General features: G+C 35.5%; 1 protein-coding gene across 2 annotated transcripts in view; it reads left to right on the forward strand.

Moving 5' to 3' along the window:
- ctnna2 (catenin (cadherin-associated protein), alpha 2) overlaps window positions 1-26084 on the forward strand; it is a 293925-nt gene that overhangs the window by 52360 nt on the left and 215481 nt on the right. For both annotated transcript variants that reach the window (XM_017405479.3, XM_017405486.3), the window contains exon 7: window positions 16360-16563. In XM_017405479.3, coding sequence (XP_017260968.1) covers window positions 16360-16563 — 204 coding nt within the window. The remainder of the gene's footprint in view (window positions 1-16359; window positions 16564-26084) is intronic.

Below are 26084 nucleotides of genomic sequence, written 5' to 3' on the forward strand. Positions count from 1 at the left end.
ACTGAACCTTCAAATCTTTCTCAGGATAAAACTCTTGGGATTTGATTTGTTAGTGGGTGCAGCAAATGACTTTCTTTTTTTCTTTTTGAACTATCTTGCCTTGAAGTCGAGGTCCTTTCTGTAAGAGCCTCAAATGCCTCCTTGCCCACTCGGCTCAGCTCAAGCTCTTGGATGCGAGGGCATGCTGGCTCTTGTGTAGCACATGGACCGTATGTGAGCACCTAGGCACTCAATGTTTGTGTTGTAACCTAACAAAGCGAAGGTGAATGTGAAGGACCGAGTTAAAATAGGAGGAGTCACAGGAGATATTAGAAAAATAGTCTCTTTTATTTTAACCCAACAATTATAACTAACAAAAAGACAAACTGAGCTCATAAAAGAGGTCAAAAAAGACAAAAACTGAACTGAGGCAAAAAGATGCAAACCCTGGCTGCACAAACAAACATACTGACCTTTCTTAAGAAATGACACACAGGGGTTTATATACTGGCTGATCAGACCAATTAAGACACAATAGGGGTAACTAAACAGAATACAATTACAAACAACACAAAACAAATAACAGCACAGCTAAGTTTGGCTAAACTAAAGACCCAAAAATGAAAACCCAAAATATTAAACTTTAAACACTCATATTTACTTAAAATACAGAAACTTATCTAGACAAAGAAACTACAAATTCCCCTCGCCAGCAGGAACTAGTGGTGCAGTCCAATCAGCATTTGAACCTGCTGAGCCCTGGCCCCAATCTTTTGTCTGGCAACTCCAAGGCAGGTAAGTACCGGCAAAAACAAACACAAAGTTAATTTTAAGCAACAAATTAAATTGACAAACACATTTGTTACTAAATGGGCGTGCTAACAAATAGAACAAATGTATCCAAATCAACTAATAAATGTTTTTATTGCAACTAAAATATTATTGTGTTTGTATGAAAGAAAAAATATAAATAAAGTGTATAAAAGGAGTTACTGACATTAAGGCTTTAGAGTGTGGCCATGGATTTGGCCATCACAGTGAAGATGAAGGATGCAGTTTCCTCAGGTGAGAATTTGTCTATCATACAGATAAATGTACGAACTGAAGCTTGGTACTATATAGTCTCTCTGGGCTTTGATGACTTTCTGAAATGCTTTTACTGCACCCATTTATATTTAATACACTGAATAATAACACAAACAAACATAAAATACGTATATTTTTATGTTAAGAGTCCTTCTGCGTGATTTGACTGGAAAGCCTTGTTTGATCTTTGACAAATTCAGAAAGAACAATGATAGATGAGCTGTTGGATATATTTAGTCTTCGTGTTGCAAAACAAAGTCTGGCAGTATTGAAATGCAAAATAGCTTCTAGTTTCTTGATAGAATCCTTCATAAATGTTATGGTGCGAACATTTAGAGAACCTAAACCAATGATATATCATCAGATTCTCTTACATTGCACGATACCGTGTTTTAAAATATTTATAGTGGTTAGAATTGTTGTGTACTATTTTAATTTTATAATTGTCAATCATTTAAATGTTGCTACTTATAACCAAGATGATAAAATTTTCTGAAATTTATATTATTGATTTCAAAGAAGACTTATAATTTGGATAAATAAACAAATAAATCATGCAGATGGATGAATTGAGGCTGCTTTATCCTGCAAGCCATTAAACATGCCTGCTTTTCAGTGCACTTGCAGAAGGCAGCTAAAATTAAAACACCCCCAAAAAAGTATTTTGAGTAGCATGCCATTGGTTGTGTACACTATTCCCCATGAAGACTTTAATTCCCCTGATACAGTAGGGTTTTTTTTTTTTTGTTTTTGTTGTTTTTTACTTTTTTATTTTTTTCTGCACTTCAACTTTTGGCAGTCTAAATAATAACCAAGCAGCCTGCCTAGAGTTTCCATAGGCGAGGGGAACCAACCAATAGCCAGGCATGCTTGTTTGAAGCGCTCAGAAAATATCAAATTTTCCCCTGTGGGTTCTAGAGTGGAAGAGATGCCGCTTATCTCTGATATAGTTGCTTGAATGAATCTAGCTTTGTTGACAGGCCAATTTGGCTGTCATTTAGAGGTAATGGAGAGTTTTGTGGCAGTAAGTACATCCGCATACAGCAATCATCCAGAGCTCAGCTCTCCCGGATCCTAAGTGAGGCCAAAAGAAAATAATTTTTGTGTTTAAATACAAAAAAAAAAAACTTTAGGTGCAAGTTAGTCTCGGGTAAGACAGATAAATAGACAGATTGAGAGAGCGGCGGAGTTAAAAAAGGATATTAAATAACGGGTTCCTGTTAACAAGACAGCATGCTGAAATTCTCATTTAATGCATGTTTTCCATTTGTTTGATGAGGATTTTTCTTTTCACCTTGAACATTAAAACAAATGCTTCCTGATTAATATTGCTCTGAGTCATAGAAAGCATTCCCACTCATCAGCCTTGCATTCACTGCAAGGTGTTTTTGCAGCAATGAAATAGACTTCTCTCTTTTATTACTCAGCTTTATGCCAGTGTATGCCTTCATCTTGTTAGTTCCACATTTTTTTTTTGCCTTGATCCTTTCTCCAGTCTTTCAAATCATGTAATGGTGTCTCCCGAAGCATTTGCGGTGTGTACATGCCACTGTATGCAGCTGGCTCCTTAATGTCAGCCAACGTGGCAGCCGAAATCAAATGTTTTTTTGGGTGTATGTTGTGAGCCCTCTTCTGAACCCTGCCTAGAAAATACTGCTGCAATTGCTAATGAAAGCTTTGAAATTGATTCCTCCTTGTTTGCCAAGCCCACTGGCTGCTTGCTTCCACCTCCACTGTCCCCCCACACAGATGTAAATACCTAGCTTCATTTTTTTTTTTTTTTTCTTTTGGCCATTATTGTAAAAAAAAAAAACAGAACAAAATGACAACGGAACACCAAATGCATGATTATTAATCTTCAATCAGCCTACCTGTTTGGAAACAGAGTGCAGTTTGGCTGATTTTAAGTTTTTCATTTCGTGCACACACAGATTTGTAAACTGTTTTTTGCAATTTATTTGCTAGTCCTACTTAAAAACAAAACAAACTCAAGTTCAATTAACTTGTCAGTGTTTGTGCAGAGATGGTTTATCATGGTGCATTACTAACTCACTTTTAGTAAATCTCAACTAAGAGATATTAACAAGCATTAAAAAAGAAAGAAACAGACAAGCTTTATTGATTTAATTAATTAATTAATTATTACATCCTTCAAGCATTACTGTCACTTCCACACTAATGAAATAATATAAAATAAATTGATTTGAAATGTCTTAGACCTTTTATTTTCTCAGGAAGTGGGACTTCGGACTTTTGCACAAGGGTGTTTTGGTCACATTTTTTTTTAACAAATCCTAAAAGCTACCAATCTTCTGAGTTCTTTCAAAAAAGGGTATACAATAAAGAACAACATTTAGGTCATGTCACAAATAATTTGACGCTTTTTACACTGTTTTTAAGCCTAACAATGGTTATTTGAATGTAACTGATTGAAATAACACATTGCCAGGAATGAGTTATGCTCAAAGCTTTCATCTTGATTTTTGTTGCCCAAAATCTCTGATAGTATGATCAAAATGAGTACAATGCCGTAGCATCAGCTCTACAACTTATTGCTTTGTATTAAATGAAAACTGGAAACATGTAAAAAATGGTTATAATCATTTATTTTTGTCCTCAATGCATAACATAAGAGTTTTTCCTCAATGTTTCTTTTTATTAATATTTTAAAGGACCACTCGTGGGATTCTAAAAGTGGTATGTATGTATAGCTGATTTGAGGACAGCTGATTTAAAAAAAAAAAAAAGGAAGAAAATTGCGAAAGGGTCATCAGGAAATGCATAAGCAATGTCTGGAGGAACAATTTCTATTGAATGGATGGCAGCGAAAGGAGGTTTGGGGTTATCGTTGTGCTAGGGAGGATTTGAAAAAGCAGAAAATGGAAAAAAAAAGAAACGTATTCATATGCAAATAGAAACAAGTTTCTGTGCCTTTACGCAATTTTCAATTATAGGGGAGATGTATACTTATGGGTGCTCCAAAGCAAAGTGGACAGGCCTGCTCAATTCTTTTGTAGGATGTAGCGTTACATAGCTAGAATGTTATTCTCCCAACAATCCCAGTCTGAATATTTCAGCCTTCAAACAGTGGCGGTGATAAAATACTCCATTCAGTGTTGACACAGCAGGTAAAGTGGGACGTAGTTAACAACAACATAATAACAGATAGATAGAATAGAAAATAAAAGTAGATGACTGTATTACCTTTTTTTTTTTAAATTAAATGAAATTTACAAGTATTATAAAGAAAGGAATGATAATGCACTATTTGTTAGCTGAATTATTGTTGGCCTCTATTGCACTATTTAAACCTTTTTGAAGTTTTAGGTAAAAGTTGCCAAAAGTTGTTTTTTTCCTTCCTTTTCACTGCTTTTCTTTTAAATTCCTCTAAATTACATTTATTTTGGAGATAACCACAGTGTGTTTATGAAATTATTTTTGACCTAAGCTTTTTTTTTTGATGTTGGCGTACACTTTGAATCATTGTCTTGTTCGAACATCCAGTCATTTCAAGCTGTTTATTAGTTAATTGCCTGGCACACTCCAAAATGACCTGGCATTTCCAAAAAAGATCCTTAATGATGTTTTTGATTGCCAAGTTTTGCGGCCGCACTTGAGCCCCTACTACAGATACAGAGACACTTCCATGCCCTATTTATCAGTCCAAACTGTTCCTGTGAAATGCCATTACTCCAACAGACCAGTATTTTACAGATCTCGTGTGCTTTTTGGCGTGAAACAAACGGCAACAGTGTTTTTTAATCTTTGGTAATTTATTTTGTTAGGATGCTTTTGTTCCTGCCTCCATTCTGTCATGTTTCAAATTAATAACTTCTCATGCTAATAGTTGGCTAAAAACGTTAGCATTATGTGTTGATGAATAACGTTCATATGCAAAAAATTCAACCAGCAGTGCTGTTACAGTTTTTCTTTATCACTTTATGCCATTTATGTCAGCATTATATAAAAGAGTTTCAGATTATTTGACAGGTTTTACAACCCTAATCTATAAAAACCTACACACTCAGCCAGATTGAATAGATTTTATTACAACAGTTTATAACACACGTGTATACCACTCACGTACTACAGCGTAATAGTCTGGTCTAATAAATATTGCTTAACAGTAAATTGAGGATTAAATCAGCAGACTGGTAGCTGTTCACCAGTTTACTGAAATGTAAAGACGCCCTTTAAATTAAGTGGAAAACGCATGAAAGCTGAAAAGAATCACAGGACCGGATGTGATTTACATCGCTCTCCTTGGCGCTCCCTCTCTCACCGCTTGCCCACAGGTGAAGCATCCCTCTGGGAAACGTCGCAGCGCTCCAATTGCTGGGCTGCCGCAGGGTGTGCTCGTGAAAAGCTTTGGCCTGGATTCTTAAACATTACTGTGTCAAAGATTTCAGCCACTCCGTTGCCTTTTCTCTCTCCCTGCCGTCTTCTGTTTGTCGGTGTCTCCAGAGTGTTCCATATGCAATCTGTCAGAGGCAAAACGTATTGGTATTGATGGCACTAAAAGCTACTTGTTTCCAGGATGAAATACAATCAAACAAGCAAAATAGACATATACGAATGAAAATCATTAGATCTCTACTCTTTGTGTTTTCATTTCCTTTTCAGATAGAGCAGGTCTGCAAAAAATGTTTTATATGTTGAGATATTGATAGAGTAGCATATTAAAAAAACAACAACATATATTTGTATATACTAGCATTTTATGTTCAGGGTTTTGTTTGTATCACATGTATTCATAGCAATGAGCCAAAACATAATGATGATTAATGGGAATATGATCCTAATCAGGTTTTTTAAGTATCTACTCTATAAGAATCACTTAAGTGACAACCGGCAGTCTCTAAATGTTTGGTATTGACCCACTTTTCTGAATATGTATTTGGTAAGTGCAGGTTCTGTTACTAAGTGATTAGTCATACTACTATTTTCTGGACTACAAGGCGCAGCTGAATATTAGCCGCACAAGCTAAAATTAGGGGAAAATCCTGTTTTCTTCATACATTAGCTGCACCGGACTAATGTTTAATTGCCAAATGTAAGAGAATATGGGATTGTCAGGGGATTGTCAGGAAAGAGATTACTTTTTGAGAACACATCCCTTTTATTAACATTTTGATAAACAAGTTACCGGTACATATTTGCATAACTTTTTATGTATGTGTACGAGTACCTGTAATTAAAAGTACGAAACATGTACTGTTCTGTTTAAACGAGTAACAAATGTACTGTATAACAAAAACCTAAAGCACACCAGAAAAAATATAATTGGCCTACCTTTTGGGCTAAGGTGCAGTAACACAGCTTTAACAGGAAGAAAAGTCAGTCATTCATCGTTTGTTCCGTTGTTGTATGTCACTACTTTGCCTGGCGGACGGACGTGTGACCAACATACCACTCCTAAGCCGCAGGGTTCAAGGCTTGTGCAAAAAGTAGCGGCTTGTAGTCTGGAAATAATGGTAAATGGTTTGAACAAAAAAACAAAACAAAACAAAAAATGGTGTTACAAGCAATAGGCCCATATGACTATGACACAATAATCTGACAACATCCTCATTCAGTCAAAAATCTGAATTTACACAAAGTATATCAATATTTGCTGCTCATTTTAATAAAAAATGTATATATAAAAATATGGTTTCACTACTGCAACTGTATAAATTGACTACAAAATAAGTCCTTACTGCTATTTCTCTGCCCGTCTACGAGTGCATCGAGGGATATGTGGTGTCATGGCAACCCTTTAGTTGCACAAAGGTAATGTCTGCTGTGTTTAATGTAATTTCTCAAAGATAGTTTAGACACCTTTAGAGTTTTCGGCATTATTAAATGTCATTAAGACACAGAAGAACTATGTCTGATTTACTGTTACATAAGAAGCTCTATTCAAGCTCCCGTTGAGTAATTAAAGAAAGTCTTCTCTTCAGCCCTTTTTTCTGCTCAGCAAGCCCTCAATGAGCAAGAGAAGGGACAAAGAAACATAAATTTAAATGTTAATTGCATCTTTCAATCCCTGTAATGTCTAATTATCTTTATTTTATTATTATACTCTCAGTAAACATTAGTTAATGAATGGGGATTAGTAGGTGAGCCATGATGGCCATAATTACCTCTTGAAACCTCTATGGTATATTTTTCTACAACACTTTGTTAAAGGAGTCATGTTACAATGACTATTGAAACGGGGGATAGTGAGTAGTTTATAGCCCTTAAAAGTCTGTTTTATTTTGAGTTACCCTGACATGGACACATTTCCTTATTACTTGTTACTGTATCAACAGTACTCCAGAGTCCAAGGTCCAAATTGGATATAAGATGCTTTTGGGCCACAGGGGACCGGTTAACCTTTTGATAGTTTTCCTCCTTTGTTGTTTTTCCACTGCCAACTCTAGGACTAGTTCTCATAGCTGTATTTATCGGGTCTTTTTAGTAGGCCTTGTCTTAGCTCAGTAGGGACTCCTGCGTGACATCAAGTGATGTGACTGATTCATGTATAAGTGCGCACTGATTGACTGAGCAAGTTGAACAGTCTTTCAGCATGGGCACAAAAAACTTCATTCACTCTGCTAAAGAAGCAGTTATTTACCCGCTGCTGTTGACTATCATGGCGTGCTTTTCCTTGAACATATGCAGCAAAAAAGTAAATAGATCTGTTGTATGAGACTTGGTTTATAAAACTCCTCTTGAAAGTTTACAGCACTTTTTACACTCTGCTTTAGAAATTACACCCTCAGTGCCACAAAACACTGCCCCAACTATAGTGTCCTCCTTTACTGTAATTGTTGTTGATGGAAAATGTGTAGCTATGCTGACCGTTTGGTATTGCAAAATCAGTATTTCCCTGGTGGTGTGTAAGAAAACCAATAATGAATTCAAATCCAGTCCATCATTGATATATTCATCACCAAAGTACAAGAACTCTAGTTACAGCAGCTGCTTATTTTAAGTGTACACTTATCTAATGCTCAACTTAATTTTTTTATAGAAAGTCACACTAAAAAAGTTATACTGACACAGAAAAAGTCAGATGACTTGGAGGGAAATGTCATGCAAGTAGCTAGATAATTCCTCATGTGCAATATAAAGGCCTTCATACAAAGATTCCTCTGGACACAGACGGCATTTTTTATTCCCTGTGATGCTAACATGCGAGGAGCACTCGTGTGCATTCTTGCTCTTGGATATAAGCCTGAGAAGTAAAAGATTTGCCACACCTGATAATGAGATAACAGAAAAATGCAATGTCTCATTCGATTTTTTTTTTTCTACTCTATTTCTGACCTCCTTTTTGGAGGTAGGAGGTAACTTGCAGACATGGCACTACCTGTACCTTCACTTTTTGTCATCTCTGTCCCAGTTAAACTGTGAAGGCCACTGTCACAGTTATTTAGATATTGCTTCTTCAAGTGAGGAGGGTATTTTTGACTATTAAAAAAAGGGTAAGTAAAACTCCAGACCTGAGTTGGTGCTTAGTCAATAAACTCTGTTGTGCTCTGCTATAGCTGAACACTTGTTGTGACTGTGCCTAATTACTACCACATCCAACAATAATTTTCTCTCTGATACATAAATCTTAAAGATTGTTACCAAAATCTACTTATTGTCAGAGTTTCTTTACTTGCCTCTTATGGTAAACCTTCAGTTTTTGTCTGAAAAGTTGATTATCGGGGGAAAAAAAACAAACAAGTTGAAACCATATTGACATCCAGTACTTAAGTTTGATGATAAATTCCTATAGATAATAAACAATAGTTGAAAAAAAATGCAGTTTCTTTAATAAAATATAACTATTTTTTGACTGAAATTAAAATAAGTCAATTGAAAATGATTATTTTTGTGTTTGGTAATGTTTTACAGTAACTTTCAGTGATGGAAAGGATCCACAGAGTACGTTCTTTACAGTGAATGAACTTTCTACTCACACATGCAGCCATCTGTTTGCTTAGTATTTTGGTTTGGTTTGTTTGGTTTTAATATCTTAGGGAAACAAAGCTTTTTTTTATAATCTGCCAAGATGTCATTATCACATAATATCCCGTATTTATTTTGAAAAAGCAACATAAAACCACTCCAAATGTAACGCTGGATTTGATAAAAAATAATTTTTGAGTAAATTTGCACTGTTAGGTGTTCACATATTCTATTTGCATTTTATAATGAGAACCGGTTTGTGTTTGAGTCCCTTTTCTGATGAGCCTTACATTGCAGTTTCAGATTTGATGGCATTTATCTTTACAGCTTTTTTTTTTTTTTTTTTTACTGAAGCATTCTTTTCAAGGACTCAGTTTTAATTGGATAGTTAACTCACAAGCTGTTTGAGTTGAGTGTATAAATATACTCTCATGAATGGGCCATTCTGTCCAAACTTTTGACTGGTGCTGTCTGCTGCGGGAGAGACTGGGCACGACTTCAGCTACTGTTACTTAGGCGGGGGGGCAATCTTGTTGGCTTTACTGTGCTACTATACTGCATGATTTATGACTTTGTCTATGTGCTTTTGCTGCAATCATAAACATTACAGCAGACACTCATAACTTAGAGTTCTGAATATAAGAACCTGTTCTGCTGAGTATCATAAGTTTCACAGCTGAGGATTATATTGGTTTGAAGCGTGATAGCCTTTTAAGAACCGTCACTCCACTCATCGTATAGCAGAGACATTTGTTCAAAAACACGTCACCTTGAGCTGATCATTTTTGTGACTGAAGGACGAGAACAAAATAAATGACGAAGCTTTTATTCTTGCAGTTTTATAATGCAGCGTTTCAGATGTTGTCATGGTGACAAAGGTATGATGCAGACAATATACTGTATATAATCTGTCCTTAAAGTCCTTTTTTAGACATGCACTTTGATGTATGAAACAAACACTAAAATAATGTAGTTTAAACCAGGGTTCTTTACCTGAACTTGCCTAATTTTATCACCCGGTAAGGATCAGAGGATATTTTCATGTTTCATGTTTAAGTCTGTGCCAGAGGAAGAAAAAAAAAAAGAAAGAAAAACATTGTAACTGTGATGAACCGATGCATCATTTTGCCTTCTAGTACTGTTTCTGTTTTTTTTTTTTTTTTAAACAAATCAGGAACTGGAAGAGAAGAATGCAATGAGATATAAAGTGGTGTGGACCCAAGGCAACAAATTACAGTTGCAGTGACTCATGAAGTATGAGAGAGGCAATACTGATGGCCTAAATGCTAAAAATGCTTCAAACATGCATTTGGATGTGATTTTCTTTTCTTTTTTTCTTTTCTTTTGCTTCCCCCCTCAGGATATTCAAATGAGAATCGCCAACAGTGAACTAAATTTGTAAATGTTCATGTTAAATGCTATTTTCCTTTCTCAATCAGGTTGATTATCTGAGAAGCCTTGATATTTCACCATAGGTGTCAGAGGTCACAATCAGACTTGATGTAATTAAATCTGCATGATGCAAATTCAATAATTAATCAAAAAGGTGCTGACCACTGGGATTTTTCTCTTATAACTCTGTCTTTAAACTTTATTCTCACAATAATAATGTTTTGGTTTTGTTTTTTTATTTGCACATAAGTTCCAGTTTTGTTTACAAATCAGCTGAACTTCATCTAGCTTGTATATAGTATTTGGGAGTAGTAGTTTGTTGGTTTTAGAAAATGGATGTAAGTAAGTAAGTAAAAATTTATTTGTATGGCACATTTCAGCAGCAAGGCATTCAAAGTGCTTTACATCATAAAGAACATCAGTAGAATTACATTACAATCATCAGAAAACATTACAATCATCCAAAAAAAATCATAAAAATCATCTCTGATCTGTCTGGAAGCTTTGTCTCTTTTCTTTGTCTTGTTAAATTATTTAGAAATTCCATTTTCCACACCATATCTATCTATTGTATTAGCTATTCACACAACGTTTGGGTACATTGTTTTTGGTTTACTTTTTTTATTTTTTTTTACAAAGTTTGTTTACCACACAGCATGTTAGGTAGCTACAACAGACGTCTTATAACTTAATAATTTAAATAGTCCCACAAGGACCAACGAAATACAATTACTGTCTTTCACAGAAGCAAAGCATCATATTTTCTTTAGGATCGTGCTGTTTTATAGTATGCCCACAGACACCCCTGCTGTCTACATTTGCAGCGGAGTTTTTCCGCATCAGAGCTCTTTATTTAGAAGCTATCTATAAGAAACAATTTTTTCTTGCATTGCTTTTTTTCACGAAACCCAGCATCTGTGAAACGTGTCTAATAAGTGGCACGTTATGTGGGATTTCTGCTCTCAGTATGACAGTCGTGCAGTAAAAACATAATTTTCTCAATCGTCATGACTCATGCCAGGAATTTATGGATCTTATAGAGGTGAGTGTTCTTCAATTACAGAACTGTGTTTCAGTATTTTAATGAAAACAAGCTGAGGTAAAACAAAGTTCAGTCTGTTTTAGATGTGTTTTTTAACATGCATGGCCAATGTAAGTACTGTACTGTGGCATAAACTGGGTTCATGTGATTTAAGATGGTAGCATGTGCTTTTAAAAACATGTTTACATGTTTATCATTTTCTAGTTTAATAAATCCCTCAATTCTAAACAGGACTGACTGGGCCGATGGATGGATGGATGAATCAAGAAAATACAAATACTTTCTACTTTCTGTCAGTGTTGAGCTGATGCTCCTATCATCATCTAGATTTATATTCATCCTATCACAGTTTTTTTTTTGTCATTTTGTGTTTAGTAGCTGCACAAAACAATATTTTCCTCAGTTCATTTGTAATGTTTCTTGATATGTAAATACAATTTAAATCAATGCTTTTCAAAGATACCGTGGCCATAAGCAAAATCTTTTCCATATTAAATGTTCTTTATTTTAATCCAACAAACTGACTAACTTTAACTAATTAGTTCTATGAAACAAAATCAGCTGGTAAAATGAAACTTGTTCTCAGGCCAGTCATGAGAACAACATTTACATCTTTTCCACTTAAAAGCTTAAAGGGTCATACTTTGCCTTACTTTCAATAAATGAATGAATAAAAATGGCAATGCAAACCTACTTGATGACTGTCACACCTAAAATCCATTATTGTTGCAATTACATAGAAATGGACATTTCAAGCAAAAGTACATATAAAAATGATTTGACAATTATTTAGTAGTTTTGATTGATCTCCTGTGTTTAAAGGCACTATTTTGTCTGACAAAAAAAAAAACACAAAAACTTTTTCTCTCATGTTGGCAACATTTAATACCAGGCGGTGATGGAACAAAACATGGTTGCTAATAAAGACAATAGACACAGAAACTCTCCAATCACAATTGTATATTTAATGACTTAAAAATTCAGGTATTGTTGCTCATCACATTGATTTAATCTTCTGCGGTCTGACTAAAACCACATTCACTGAAATCGGAGAAGAAACACTAACTTGTGTTAGCAATTTAACATAAATAGGCATGGAAATGCTAGTGCACAGATGAGCTCAGAATGTTTTCTTGTGAGTGATTGGTAAAGGTAAAGTAAAAAAAAAAAATTCCCCCCAAATTGCAATTCATTTATAACATTTTCCTGTGTCGTATATTGCATTTTGATTACTTGATTTACTGTCAGGTTGTGGAATCTGTTTACGTGTTGCATCTATCTCAGCTAAGCTTGTTGTATCTTTACCTGTATTCACATCTATCTACATCTGGCCATTAGGCATGTAGGTGTGGATAATACAGAGTTAAGTCGTTGCATTTTGTGGTGTAGCTACAGGACTGAGGTACGTCAACTCAACAGCTGCTGATTTGAATGCATCTCAGACAAAAGTTATAAAACTGACTGTGAAACAACTTTTTGACAAGTATTGTTTACAGCAAAGTTCCAGGAAAATGAAACATAAATATGGATTCTTTGAACACTTTTGATTTCCTAGTTCTAGTTTTATTATTAGAGGTTTCAAACTGAATGTACCATTTCATTGTTTTTGAAAACACCCACACAAATGGGTTGCACAAATCTGTTGTAGCCACCATCTGTTGTGTAACTATAGAAAGCTACAACCTAACCCTGAGTCCCTGAAAGGGTAGCTGAGCTGCATGGCAAAGCTTTCTGTTTACTGCTTGGTCATAAACTCTGGGTAGTGACTGATAGACTGGGATCTCAGATACAGGCGGGCAGAATTACTTTTCTCTGCACCGTAGCTGGCCTCTTCCTTAGAGATAAGGTGAGAAGTTTGATATCCAGGAGAGACTCAAAGTCGAGCTACTGCTCCACTGTTCCCAGACTGTGTCTGGGAACACCTTGGAATCCTCCAGGAAGAGCTGGAAGAGGTGGCTGTGGAAAGAGATGTCTGTGCTGCTTCCCCAGCAACCTGACTTCGGAACAAGCAGTAGATAATGGATGGATGAATGCCTTAAAGTGGGGTCAAATTAATAATCTCACTCTTTGTGGGCCAGTCACGAGGTTCCTTCTGGTCTTGATGCACTATCATTATCAAATTGTATACTCTTAGAAAACATCAGGCTTCTGCAGACTCTCAGAAAAATCCTGCAGGAAAAAGTCAAGAGAAAAACATAGCTAACCCTGACAATATTATCTCTTTAACTTATCTTACTCCTATTGCGAAACTAAAGGAAACTGTATCTTTTACACTCAGATAAATCAAAGGGTGCAAATTACTTAGCATATGCTAACTGGAGCTAAAATGATTTCTTCTTTTCTTCTAGGAAATGCTTACACTTTTTGAGAAACTCAGAGATACAGTTGCAGAATATAAGCAATTACTGAATATTGTGGTACCAAATACAAAAGCTCTACTTTTTGGTCTTTTCAAAGTGGGGAAAATAAAAATGTCATTTTTGATCACTCCGGATCAAAAGGTCAGTGAAATGTATTATTTTAAACAACAATGCTTTTATTTAATCCTTTATTTTAACTAAAGCCTAGCATTTCTTGAAGAGATACATATTGCCCGTCACCTTTCTTGCCAGAGTTTTAAACTAAGATCATCATAGGATGAGGAGGAGCAGAGTTATAACCTTTTGGTCAAACCTCGTAAATTACATTGTGCTGATCTCATACAAGATCTAGCGAGATGTATTGGCTCTCGGAGCATGTGTTGAGGAGTCTCAGCTACTTCCACACCAAATTTGAGTTCACTATTTGTAAATTGAACGGGTTTTAGACATTAATATGTGTGCTAAGGTTAATTAACTGTGACAGCCATCTTGAATTGGATTGACTCCAAACATTAATCAACTATAAATGTACACCAACAGACAGACGAGAGCTAAGAAATTATCACCCCTTTGCCTTCAAGCGGACGATAAGATTTGTTTTGATTTTTTACTCCTAATAACCGCAGCATTTACCAAACATTATCTCTAAATTCAGGGTAATATAAGTATCTAAATCAAAGGCTAAAAACATGGGCACTAGTAAGTAAGTAAAAGGAAAAAAAAAATGATGCCAGTCACAAGAGTCTAACGCTGAAACTTGTTGAGCAAACTTGCAGTCACTCCTCTTCCCTTCCTTCCTCAGATGAGCATTTCTCCTGTCTTACTGCTTGTTTCCACCTCTGAACGATAATTACAATCTGACACCCAGTATGGAAGAATAATTAATTCGAGTCTCTGGGATCTTCTCAGTTTCTCCTCATATGTTTTTTTTTTTTTAAATTGCACTTTTTTTCACATTAAAATTTACTAAATGTTAACCTTTTTTTATTTTCTTATGTAGCCCTCATATATTTCTTTCTTTCAAATTTAGATGCTGTCAAAAAAAATACCACAAATAAGAAGATACCTCATTTTCACTACATTATCTTGTCACATCAAAAAATGAAGTAGATTGTTTGTTTTGTTACTGTTGGTGTTATTATACCTTAAATTACTCTGTGTCTCCTAAATGCACTTCATCTTTATCTGCTACTGCCTAGGTTTTATTCCTGATAATTCTGAAGCCAAATAATCTTTATTTTTCTTCAGTGGTTTTGTTTATCTTCAAAATAGAAAGATTAAACTTGCATTCCTAGTTGGAATTGGTATTCTTGAATGATAAAAGAATAAAAAAAACATCTAATTTTCCTTCAGGAATCGGTACTCCATTTCTCTCTAACAAAACACAGCGGTTTAACACAATGTCAAAATTAATAATTTTATCATTCAAATTGTATTAATATAAGATATTTTCACATGAAAAGACATTTAATACCAGGGAAAAGCTGCAGAGTAAAATAACAGTCACTTCTTTATTCTGTTTACCACCTCACAGGCAGCCTTGAAGGTTAACTCAACTTTTACACCCAGAGAAGTTGTTGGTGGAGTCTCATTTTAAATTTATCATCGTCAAGTCAAGTTACTCCTCGTTTGACCCTCAGTACATAGCCCTAGATTTGCTTCTTAGTCACTGCAGTTTGCCATTGTCTTAGTGATTCATCCTTATTCATATTTGCAATTTAAATACGTCTTAACAAATTTGTTTAGAAATAATGAACAAATGCTTGACTGTTGATTCTCAGTGTGCCAAAAACACACCTGGAACTTTCTTTTCCTTCAAGTTAAATTACTTTTTTTAAAATCTAGAGTTATATCTGTACAGTTTTCCTTTTCTGATACATGTAGGAGGGTCAATAGGACTTGTTTCTTTATTATATAATAGGATTTCTGTTCAGAATTACTTTGTATATGGTTCTTTGTTTTTTGTTTAACATAAACCACAGTTTTAAACAGATGTTACTGTATATTTGTTTGAATTTGTTGCAGAACCAAACCCAAATGGCTGTAAATTCCAATATAAACACAGCACAGCTTCAGGAGTATGCATGACATTGTCATGTAGATTTCAGATATGTTTAGCTTGCATTTGTGTTACGTAAACATGGCGGTTCATAATTATAGTCTTTTGGTCTGTTTGTGACCGAAATAGGGTTGACATGTGAGTTGAGGGATGAGATTGTTTGGAAGGAAAAGCAAACTGTTGGATTTTTTTTTGGACATGCTGTATTTTCCTAACAAGTGTTTGGTCATTACACTATAGTTCACTGGCTGGTGACGACTTGCATCTTTTTGAATGTGGTCAGCAGATAAGAGCCGTTGATCTGTTTTGACAGATTACTCCCTCCAGGCAAACTCTGCCGTCTTTTGCTGCCGCATTCCCCTCACAAAACACTTGACACACTTTTTCTAAGTCAGTAAAGATAAAATAGAATCTAAGACTACAGTGTTTACAGTTTGGTCCTCCAGTAATCACGCTGGAGGCCAGTTAGGCTCACATTACTGTCCTGACCTCGTGCTTGTCTTCTCGTCCTGCAGAACAAGATCATCCTGGATCCACTGACGTTCAGCGAGGCTCGTTTCAGGCCCTCTCTGGAGGAGCGCTTAGAGAGCATCATCAGTGGTGCCGCGCTGATGGCCGACTCTTCGTGCACGCGCGATGACCGCCGTGAACGCATCGTGGCCGAGTGCAACGCGGTTCGACAGGCCCTTCAAGACTTGTTGAGCGAGTACATGAACAATGTGAGTTTCCTCTTTAACTACTTAATACTTGTTTGTTATTTCTAACCAGGCTTGTTTGTGTAGGCACGCACTTCACACCACATACATGACTTTTACCCCTATGCTGATCATTTTCATTGAGGGCTTTTTTTCTGCAAGGTCTACTTTATTTCACATTTATTAGAAAAAATATACTTTATGACTGTGTGTGCATATACTCTATGTTTGTGTGTGAAAATATGTGCATATATACAGAACATTGTTATCCACTCCTCCACTACTTAGTATTCTCTCACTTTTTTTTTTTAATTGTATGTAGTTATTGCTTCTCTATCTTTTCTATCCTCTTCTCTTACTTCCTCTGAGGTTTTAAAGCAGTTTTGTGAGTTATATTTTCCTTCTGGGTTTTGGGGGGGCCAGAAGCCAGAAGTCTTACTTGCTTTACAGTTTAGAAAGCCCCTGTGGTTTTGTAACAATGGGTTGTATAAATAAACATAAAGTGATTTTAAGAAAGAGGAAAACAAAAACAAACATATTGCTCCATAATTACGGGAGGTGTGAAGTCTGTATCAAGTACAGTTTATAATAAGAATTTATTCGTTACATAAAAGAAAAAAAAAGAACATTTAAAAAACACATTAACACTTAAATGTGTTAGAGTTCTATAAAACAAGCCCTATTTTGAGGATTTTTAAACCAGCATTGTCATTATACGGTATACCATATTACTTACTAGTCATTAACTGAAAGCAAAATGCATCATTGCTATGGTGTGTTGGAACAGGTAGAAGCTTTCAGTCATTTCATTGATTATACATTGCAACCTTTTTGATTTTCATTCCCAAAACAGCTCCTTTGTGTACAGTAAGCCTTCTAAGCTGTCTAAAATAAAAATGAAGGTGCTCTTTAAACTCCACCTTATTTTGTAACAAACTTGATGATTTTGCCAATAAATTGCAGCAAATGAGATAAAAATCCTAAAAAAAAACCCAACCATCTTGTGAAACATTACATTTCCTTGGTACTCCACATCTACTATCAGTTCACGCTCACGCTTGGTAAGGGCATGATGAGGCAGCTGGCTGCAGTCTGCAAACATCACGACAAGAAGCTACTTCCTTCCTAACAACAGTGATTATCACATGCAATACAGATTGAAAAAGCTCGGGCGGTCAGCTTTTTCAGCTCCTAATTGAAATAAAACAATGTTAAAATCAGTGTGCAGACAGGCCTTATTTTCTTTTGGTTGTTGGTTAATTATTACTTCATTAAAAGTAAAGCTATGATACTTGTGTTCCAATAAAATAGGCTTTCCAGTCCAAACTCGCCATTCTAAGGTATAAATTGAAAAGCTTAATAATCTGAAAAGGGAACTATACTTTTCGATCTCTGTGAGGGAACCAGAGAGTTTGTGAATAACTGAAGTTGTCCTTCGAGGACTGAGAAGTTGAGCAACTCATTCACCACTCTGAAAATCTAGGTCAGCCTTAAAGCAGCTTTTTAAAATAAAGTCAATATAATGAAAAACACACATCAGAGTTTAATTTTTTATCTTTTGCCCATAGGCCTCTGCAGCTTGCTAATGGGTTATTCAACAAGTCACATGGAGAGTGTGCAACTGAAAAGCCATCTTTTTTTATTTGTTGCCTTTGTTGTGTTGGAAAAAAAAAAAATCTTTACAAAATATTTTTTCTTAAAATGTCTTCTTGTTTGAGAATGGGGTTGTATGGAGCAATTATTGAGAAGTAAGTAGCTTACCTGCAGCAGAGGTAGTCAGTTTCTTACAGTTGAAACCAGATGTTTACATACACTGTAAAAAAAAAAAGACACAAACATTTTTTTATTTTATTGTTTAGATTAAACCTTTCCAGTTTTAGGTCAGTTGGGAATCCCAAAATGATTTATTTTCATTAAATGACAAATAATGAGAGAGCATTTTTAAATATATTTAAAAATATATTTTTTTTCAAAGTCCCAAATTTGCATACACTAAGATTACTATGCCTTCATCAGTTTAGGAAAGCCCAGATAAGGATGTCATGGCTCTTTATATGGGTATTTAATAAATATAAATGATTTTGTTAAATAATTTGAAAAAGGAAAGGGTTAGTCAGATTTCCTGTCAGACAGTATGGAAAAATTGGTTGTGTTTTTTTTTTTTTATACAATGTATGTAAACATCTGGTTTCAAGTGTGATCTCAGTTTGTAGAATAAAGGGGAATCAAGCTAATGAGTAAATACAGCAGGACCCGTTAAAAAAAAATTTGGTACTCAAAAACTCCCATTTAAATGTTCCTATATTGGATGAATTCCGTATTGTTGATCCATATCAATTTACTATTAGATAAATATTTGTTTTAGCGATTATCTCAACAGAACACTGTTAACTCACTGTGGTTTCTGTGCTGACTTCACCAGGTTTTCTCTTACCAACAGTTCATCATTTGTAAAACTGGCCATAGACAAATTTCCTCTAGAAATTGTTTTTCTCCAGAAAAAAACAAGTTGACTTGACTTTGGTAATTAATCATTTTAGGCAAATCTTTAACTAAGAGCTATGGATATCTTTATAAATTTTGAACAGAATAATAAAAAAAGATAACATTGACTAGTAGTCCTCTGTAGTAAGCAAAGGTGTCTGTAAATGCTTGGTTCAATTTGTATGCCAATCAAAGCTTATTCAGAAAATTAGGAGTTTATTTTTAATCTATAATATATTTTAACCTTTTCAAAATTAAATACTTTCTGTTCTGCTGAGTTTGTAATATGAGATTATGGGATCTCAAAACATTCAAAAATGGGGGAAAAGAAAAAGTAAAAATAAATAAATAGTATACCAGCACTGGGATAAAAACCTAATTTTCATGTATGAAATCCCCATTCACCAACAGAAATGTAACTTGTTATGAAAATAACTAAATAATAAATAAAAAAATAGCACCTGCTTTGATGCACCTAGGATTGACAACTTCCCATCCTTGGCAGTCTGCAGTCAGGAGAGAACATTACTATGATTGGACAGAACTACACTGGTCCTATCAGTAACAGGGATCATGAGTTTTTGATGGCTGATACAGTAGGACAGACGGTAGTCTGTTTCCAGAGTATGTCTCTGATAAATCTGGATAGCTTTCACTGGAAGCAGGCCTGATGTTATTATAATGTTGTCAACATCCGGCCATCCACTGCTGCAATTTTACATGGAGTAAGTCCAGAGGAGCAGTGTGCATTTTTGTTTTAGGACAATTGTAGTTTCAGTTTGCTAAATCACTGACAAAAAAAAAAAGAAGATTTTTCTAAAACCTTTCAATGTTCAGTACCTCTTTTCTCCTGACACTTGCCCTCAGAAAAAACTAAAATCATGTGAGTGTTTTTGAACACCCACAAACTCTTTCCTTTCTAAGTCATGGCAGCTTTTTGCTAAAGTAATTGTGTTTTGGTTCATTTGGCCTATGAGTTGTGTTTCAGAGGCTACAGCTGGGAGATTGTTGACAGCCTCTGGCTGTCCAAGCTAAAATCTGAGAGTAAATCATAGAAACATTATGTATAAAAATGCTCCTTTTTTTAATCTAAGCATCGCCAATGAGGTTATATCAGATACTTGGAGAAAATTTAAAGCATATTTTACTGAGCCTGATCCAGCAATGCAGTATTACAGGAAAATTATTGCCCATAAAAACAAAGCCGTAGTCAGTTCATTGAGTTGTAATTTTTTTTTATTTATTTATGTTTTTTATTGTGCTATGTAAAGCTCAAGAACAAAAATGGAAAAGGAAAAAAACAAAGCAAAAAAAATACAAACATAAAGGGGCAACCCCCCAAAAAGAAACAAAGAAACAAATAAAACAAACACAGGAATAATTAGAAAATCACAGTGTATCTAACCTAAATAACATTTTCTATTAGTTCAGTATAATACATGTAGCATTGCCTTTGATCCCTGCATTTTTAAAACACAGCATTTTGGAACATTTTCACATTATTTATTCAAATTATGTAATATTTTAATATATTTAGGAAACAAATAAAGAAACCATCACTTTAGGCAGGTAAAGCAAACAATCTATTCTGTAGATGGCATACAGTGTCAAGGCTCAGATGACTTAGCACTCAACTGCACAATGCAGACACTGATAAAACAGTTTGAAAAGTTCTTTCATTCAGCAAACAGGCCTGACCTTCATGCACTGGGTTGTGTGAGGGGGCAAAGTTAACAGAGAGGCACATTTCAGTCTAAAATCTGTTAGAGCTGTTTAAAGCTTGATGACCAATCTGACTCAGTACGAAAGAAAAACACTAAACCACAGCAGCTTCAAACAGCTGAACTTTTTATAGACTATGTAAATATTGGACTTTATCAAGGGTGGAAATTAACTAGCCTGACAGCGATTTCCCCAGCCTACCCCTCAGATCAACTTATTTGATCAAGGAAGAAAAAACAACAAAAGACTCAAAAATAACTTTTTTAATTTGTGTGTATATTCCTTCCTGTATATGTCCTATTGATCCACATTTGACAATTGTTCTATAAGTATTTTCGTCCTAATGAGCTGAAATAGAATAATAGCCCTAAGATGTGAGATTGAGGTAGCGAGGTTGTGCTTGCACTCATAATGTATAAATTGGGTGTTTTAACAGTTAAAGTTATAGATAACAAAAAACACTAATTTAAACTTCTTAAATTTTATTACTTAAAAGGTAATGAATAACAATATATTGTGAACAATGTTAAACAAACAGCATCTGTGGTTTTTGGACTCTCAGCCAACTAATTTTTTTTAGTCAAGAACAGCAGGTTGTCATCACTAGTGGCATGTGATACATCAGAGTTTGGTATTGATCCAGTGCAAGGTAAGTATTACAGAGATCAACCTGATTCCATACTTTTAACTTCTAAGGGCAGCCAATGCAGCTTCACATAGGGAGAGCAGTGTGTCATGTTTTATCATCCCGAATGAAAACAAGAATGTTGGGTTGGCACAGTATTGTTGTGTGAGCACTACGTCATGTCACAGATGATGTCTGATTGGATCCCAGTCTGCGTTGGTCTTTTCTGTGTGGAGTTTTAACGTATTCTATGACCAAGTGTGGGTTCTCTCCAGGCGCTCCGGTTTCCTCCTGCTGTCTAAAAATTATTCATTTTAGAGTCTAAATTGACTGAATAATAAGAGTGTGCGTCATTGGTTGTATCTTGGCATTAGTTTGGGCATGGGTGTTCCTTTTTTTTTTGCCTGATTGACATGACTAAGCAGGTATGGAAAAATAATGACTCATCGTATGAATAATAATTGCAGTATACATGGATTTAGACAATACTGCAACAGTTTCTTTTTGAATAAGATTTTTTTCTTTAGTACAAATGTCTTGCTTCCAAATGTTTGTCACGGAAATGATTACCAAGTTGCTCCCGACTTTATGTGCAAGCCCCCAAAGTTTACTGAAGTAGTGTAAACATCCAGTTGCCTTTATGTTTCCTCCTCCATCTTCATAAGCGCCCCCCCTCCCTCCCAACACACAAATTTTTATCGGAAGCTTGAACCACAGCGCAAGGTTAATCAATGTGGTTGCTGGCAATAAATTAGGTTCAAGTGACAGGAGAATGTCCATACCTGTCTCTGCTGCTGGTGATCTGTGATTGGTGACAGCAGGCCCGGCTCCCTGGCCGGTGCTGAATCATCAGGAGCAGCTGATTTAGTTACGGCAGCTCAGACAGGGCCAATCTATCAATTGATCTGGGGTGTAATGCATTACCAGCTTGGGTCAAGGGAGCCTGGGCAGAATATAGCCATAGGCAGAAGCCATGGCAGGTGAAAAGGGGGCAGCTCTGCAAAACTCTGAGCAGCAAAGAGAAGGATTTAGGGAGTGTGATAGCGAGCACACAGATGTCAGAGTTAGCTGAATGTGGCACATAAAACTAAACGGGAGTTGTGAGGTTGGACGATCATTAGGGGGAGACTGATGGCCTTTTTGCTCACACAGCTCCTCTGGGAGTTGCCATGTGAAGTGCTCAATCACCAATTTGGGTGACTGATTACACAGTGACCCATTCGATGTGGTAAAATGTTTGTACTAATATGTGCTTTTGCTGACAGCATTAGATCATCATCTCGCCTTATATTTCTTGTCACTGTCTACAAAAGTAAAAGTGAATGTTTGAACAAGGAAGCGGAGGGAAAGCAAATCTACAGAGCACTGCTCAGGGCACTGGTCAGTCATCAGCTTCTGACCAAATGTCTTTATCACTGTTTAACTTTGGAAAACAGACACTGATGTGCTCTCCTGATTGTGTTTGTGCTGGCTTTGAACAATGAGTAATAGACTGTTGTGTGTCTTAGTAATACAGGTGTGCATTGCTGGTGTTTCCCTTGGGTAACTTCAGCCCACCTCAGATCATGCCTACTATCCTCATCGAAAGTATAGAAGTCAAGTCTAAGACTGCAGATGTATCATGTCCAAGAACATCAGGTTTAGCTTGTTCATCATCAAGAAGGAAAAAAAAAATCATAAATCTAATCTCAAATTTCTGTTAGTAAATAACTAAACCATACAATAAATGCATGCAATAAGCAGACAAACCTAAACCACAGTTATTTCTTGAAGTAGTAAATTGTTAACATGGCATAAAATTACATTATTTGTTCATTATTGTTTTTGTTTAAAAAAAACAATAATAATATTGCCTTGATTGCAGTCAGTTTAATTTACAATAAATTGTGCTTAATTTAGTGATTTGTTTCTCAAGCCTGTTCCTCCAGACCCTGCATTGTAAAAGGCTTTCTGCTACACTAATTAGGCTAGCTAACTAATATTTCCCTCAATCAGTGAAAAAATAAACAAATAAAAATGCCAATCCAGACGAGAAGAGAAAAAAAAATCAAAAGTATGAAATAGCTGTATCTACAACAAAAATATCTATACCACAATTGTAGATGTCAGCAATGCCCACATCAGTATACCTTGAAATTCAAAGAAGACACATTCTAAGCATGGCTACTTATTTGTCTCATTTTTATTTACCATCAAGATTTCTTCTCAATAATTAACCTTTTTTACATAAGACCAATTTTTAACTACAAGAAAAAATAATAATGAAGGAAAAACCAACAAAAAAGGGGAAAAACACCATTGTTGTAGTAGGCATGTAAAATGTAGGCTTTGAGGTCATCATGTCCCCAAAATTCTTTTATAAAGTATACACAGATTTTTTTTTTACATTTTTTTAAACAAGATTTTTACTTAGAAATGGCCTTCTAAGTAAATAAAGAAAACAAATCCTTGGGTTCACACAAAACATTGTGTTTTTGTGTGTCATTTGCCTGTTTTAACACACCTGATTTCATTTAGTAATCATCAGTAATTCCTCTGGTGTTGACAAGGTCATAAATTCATTTGAGTCAAGTGTGTTCAACATCTAAACTAAACTGGTTGACTAAACTTGAACTGACTCAAGTGCTCAGTCTGTAGATGTGATATCTTCAAACACAAATACAAAAATAGTTACACAAATAAGCCAGAATCACAGTGTCTTAAATGAAAAGAAATAATATTGATAATAAAAATGTTGTTCCACTCTGAACTTTGCATCACGTCTGACCGCAGAAATTGTAAATAATGAGTTCTGCTGTTTGAGAAACGCAAGAAATCTTTTCCAGGACAAATAATGTCACACACGTTTTCTGGTATTGACTCAGTTTAATTGCTTCCATTGTAGAGCATAAATTGAAATATATGAAATGTCAAAATCTAGAAATCTCACGTTCCATGTCTTTACAACAAGTGAGTAAATGTTACTCTCACTGGTTTTGATGACTTGAATTATGAAATTGTTTGAAAAAAAAAAAGTTTATTATTACAAACACCAGGGCAAGATTCAGCATGTAACTGGAACGTATTGTACAATCCACTTAGACAAAGATGTCTCATTAAGATCTATATGGGCCCTGAAATGACACATCTGCCTGGAACACATAACTCTGACTGCTGTGTTGGTTGCCTCATTATTGCTGAATGGCAACCACTTTAATCCCTGCTTCTTTTTTATTATTGCTCCCCCTCTCTGTCTGTCTCACTTGTTTTTATTTTTTTTTACTCACTTGTTTTTTTTTAAGTCACATAATTAGTATTATTTAAATGCAATTAAATCTGAACAAAATTCACATCAATAATTTGTAGGTTTCTCTTCATTTGATTCACTCTGTTTATTCATCCTTCCTTTTCATTTATCCGCACGTCACGGTCCCTCCAGATTTAGCAGTCGCGCCACTTTAAATGTCCTAGACGCAGCAATAAATCATTGGTTCCCCATGCTCTCAATCCCATCTGTCAGCGCCTAATGCTCCACACGACAAGCTGCAGTTCACTGTGCACCAGCACACCACTTACTTTGAACAACTTGGCTTTATCAGTTACTGAAGGCTGGCTCAAAGATACAAACCCTGAGGCACTTTGCACAAAGAGCCCAGGTGAAAACCGTAAGTCTATTTAGGACTCGTGGCATATGCTTAGGACCCTTAAGCCCATCACGTCAACCTTTGTGTGAACAAGGGGCAGCTGAAACAACTGACCACAGCGAATGTCATCTGCCTTCCACCACCCACCCCCCATCATCCTCACCTGTAGATGGACCAAAGCTCAGAGACTCCCTGCAGTGACATATTTATCCAGCAACAGGTACAATTTAAGTTGAATCTGAAACTTAACTAAATGACTTTTCCAGCCATCAAAATGGCTAGTTATTGCAGTAGTTTTGGGTTATGGCATGTCCATGAACTTGACAAATTTTGGAAAATTTAGACAATATTAATTGATTTTTGGCTGTCTGCAAGGCAGCTGGCAGTTCTCGTGCCACCTAACTAATTTATAAATTTCTGTTTCAGCCCCCCTGTGTTGGGTTTCCTCCTTTAAGTTAAAAGTAATAATAGCCTAATTATCTCTGAAGAATGTGATTAATCAAGAACTGTGATCCAACACAAGCACAAAGAGTAATGATATGCTGATTTGATTTTTCTTAAAGAGATAGTTCATGTATTTCAAAGCAGGGTTTATTTAATGTCTTACCTGTTGTAGATCACTCTTTAGACAACCCCAGTTTGGAGAAACTGAGATTAATTCTGACCAGATACACAAGCTAACGGTTAGTCCAATTGGGGCCGTAAACAAAGAACACTGCAGTCCTAAAACAAGTCCAGTATCAAAAATTCTGCAGTGGTTTATGTTATCATTATTTTATAAACCTTTACACCAACATCAGTTTGGCATTAGAAGCATTATGATATTCCTGTGGGAAGTGCCTCAGGCTGCCCTGGAAGTGCTGCAGCTTCCACTATTTCTACTTGCAAATAACTATAGATTTTCGTTTAAATAACTGTATTAAGAAAAACTGACAACAATGTAAATGTCTTTCAAACAATGTTTTCATGGACCAATTCAAACATTTTGAGATTAGACTGATTTAAAATTGCAGCAACACATGTTGGGTCCTGGCCCAGCTTGGACTAGCTATTAGCTCGTTAGTCCAATCAGAATTCAACTATTTCTCCAA

The sequence above is a fragment of the Kryptolebias marmoratus genome, linkage group LG3 (genome assembly GCF_001649575.2).
Source record: "Kryptolebias marmoratus isolate JLee-2015 linkage group LG3, ASM164957v2, whole genome shotgun sequence".
Taxonomy (NCBI): domain Eukaryota; kingdom Metazoa; phylum Chordata; class Actinopteri; order Cyprinodontiformes; family Rivulidae; genus Kryptolebias; species Kryptolebias marmoratus.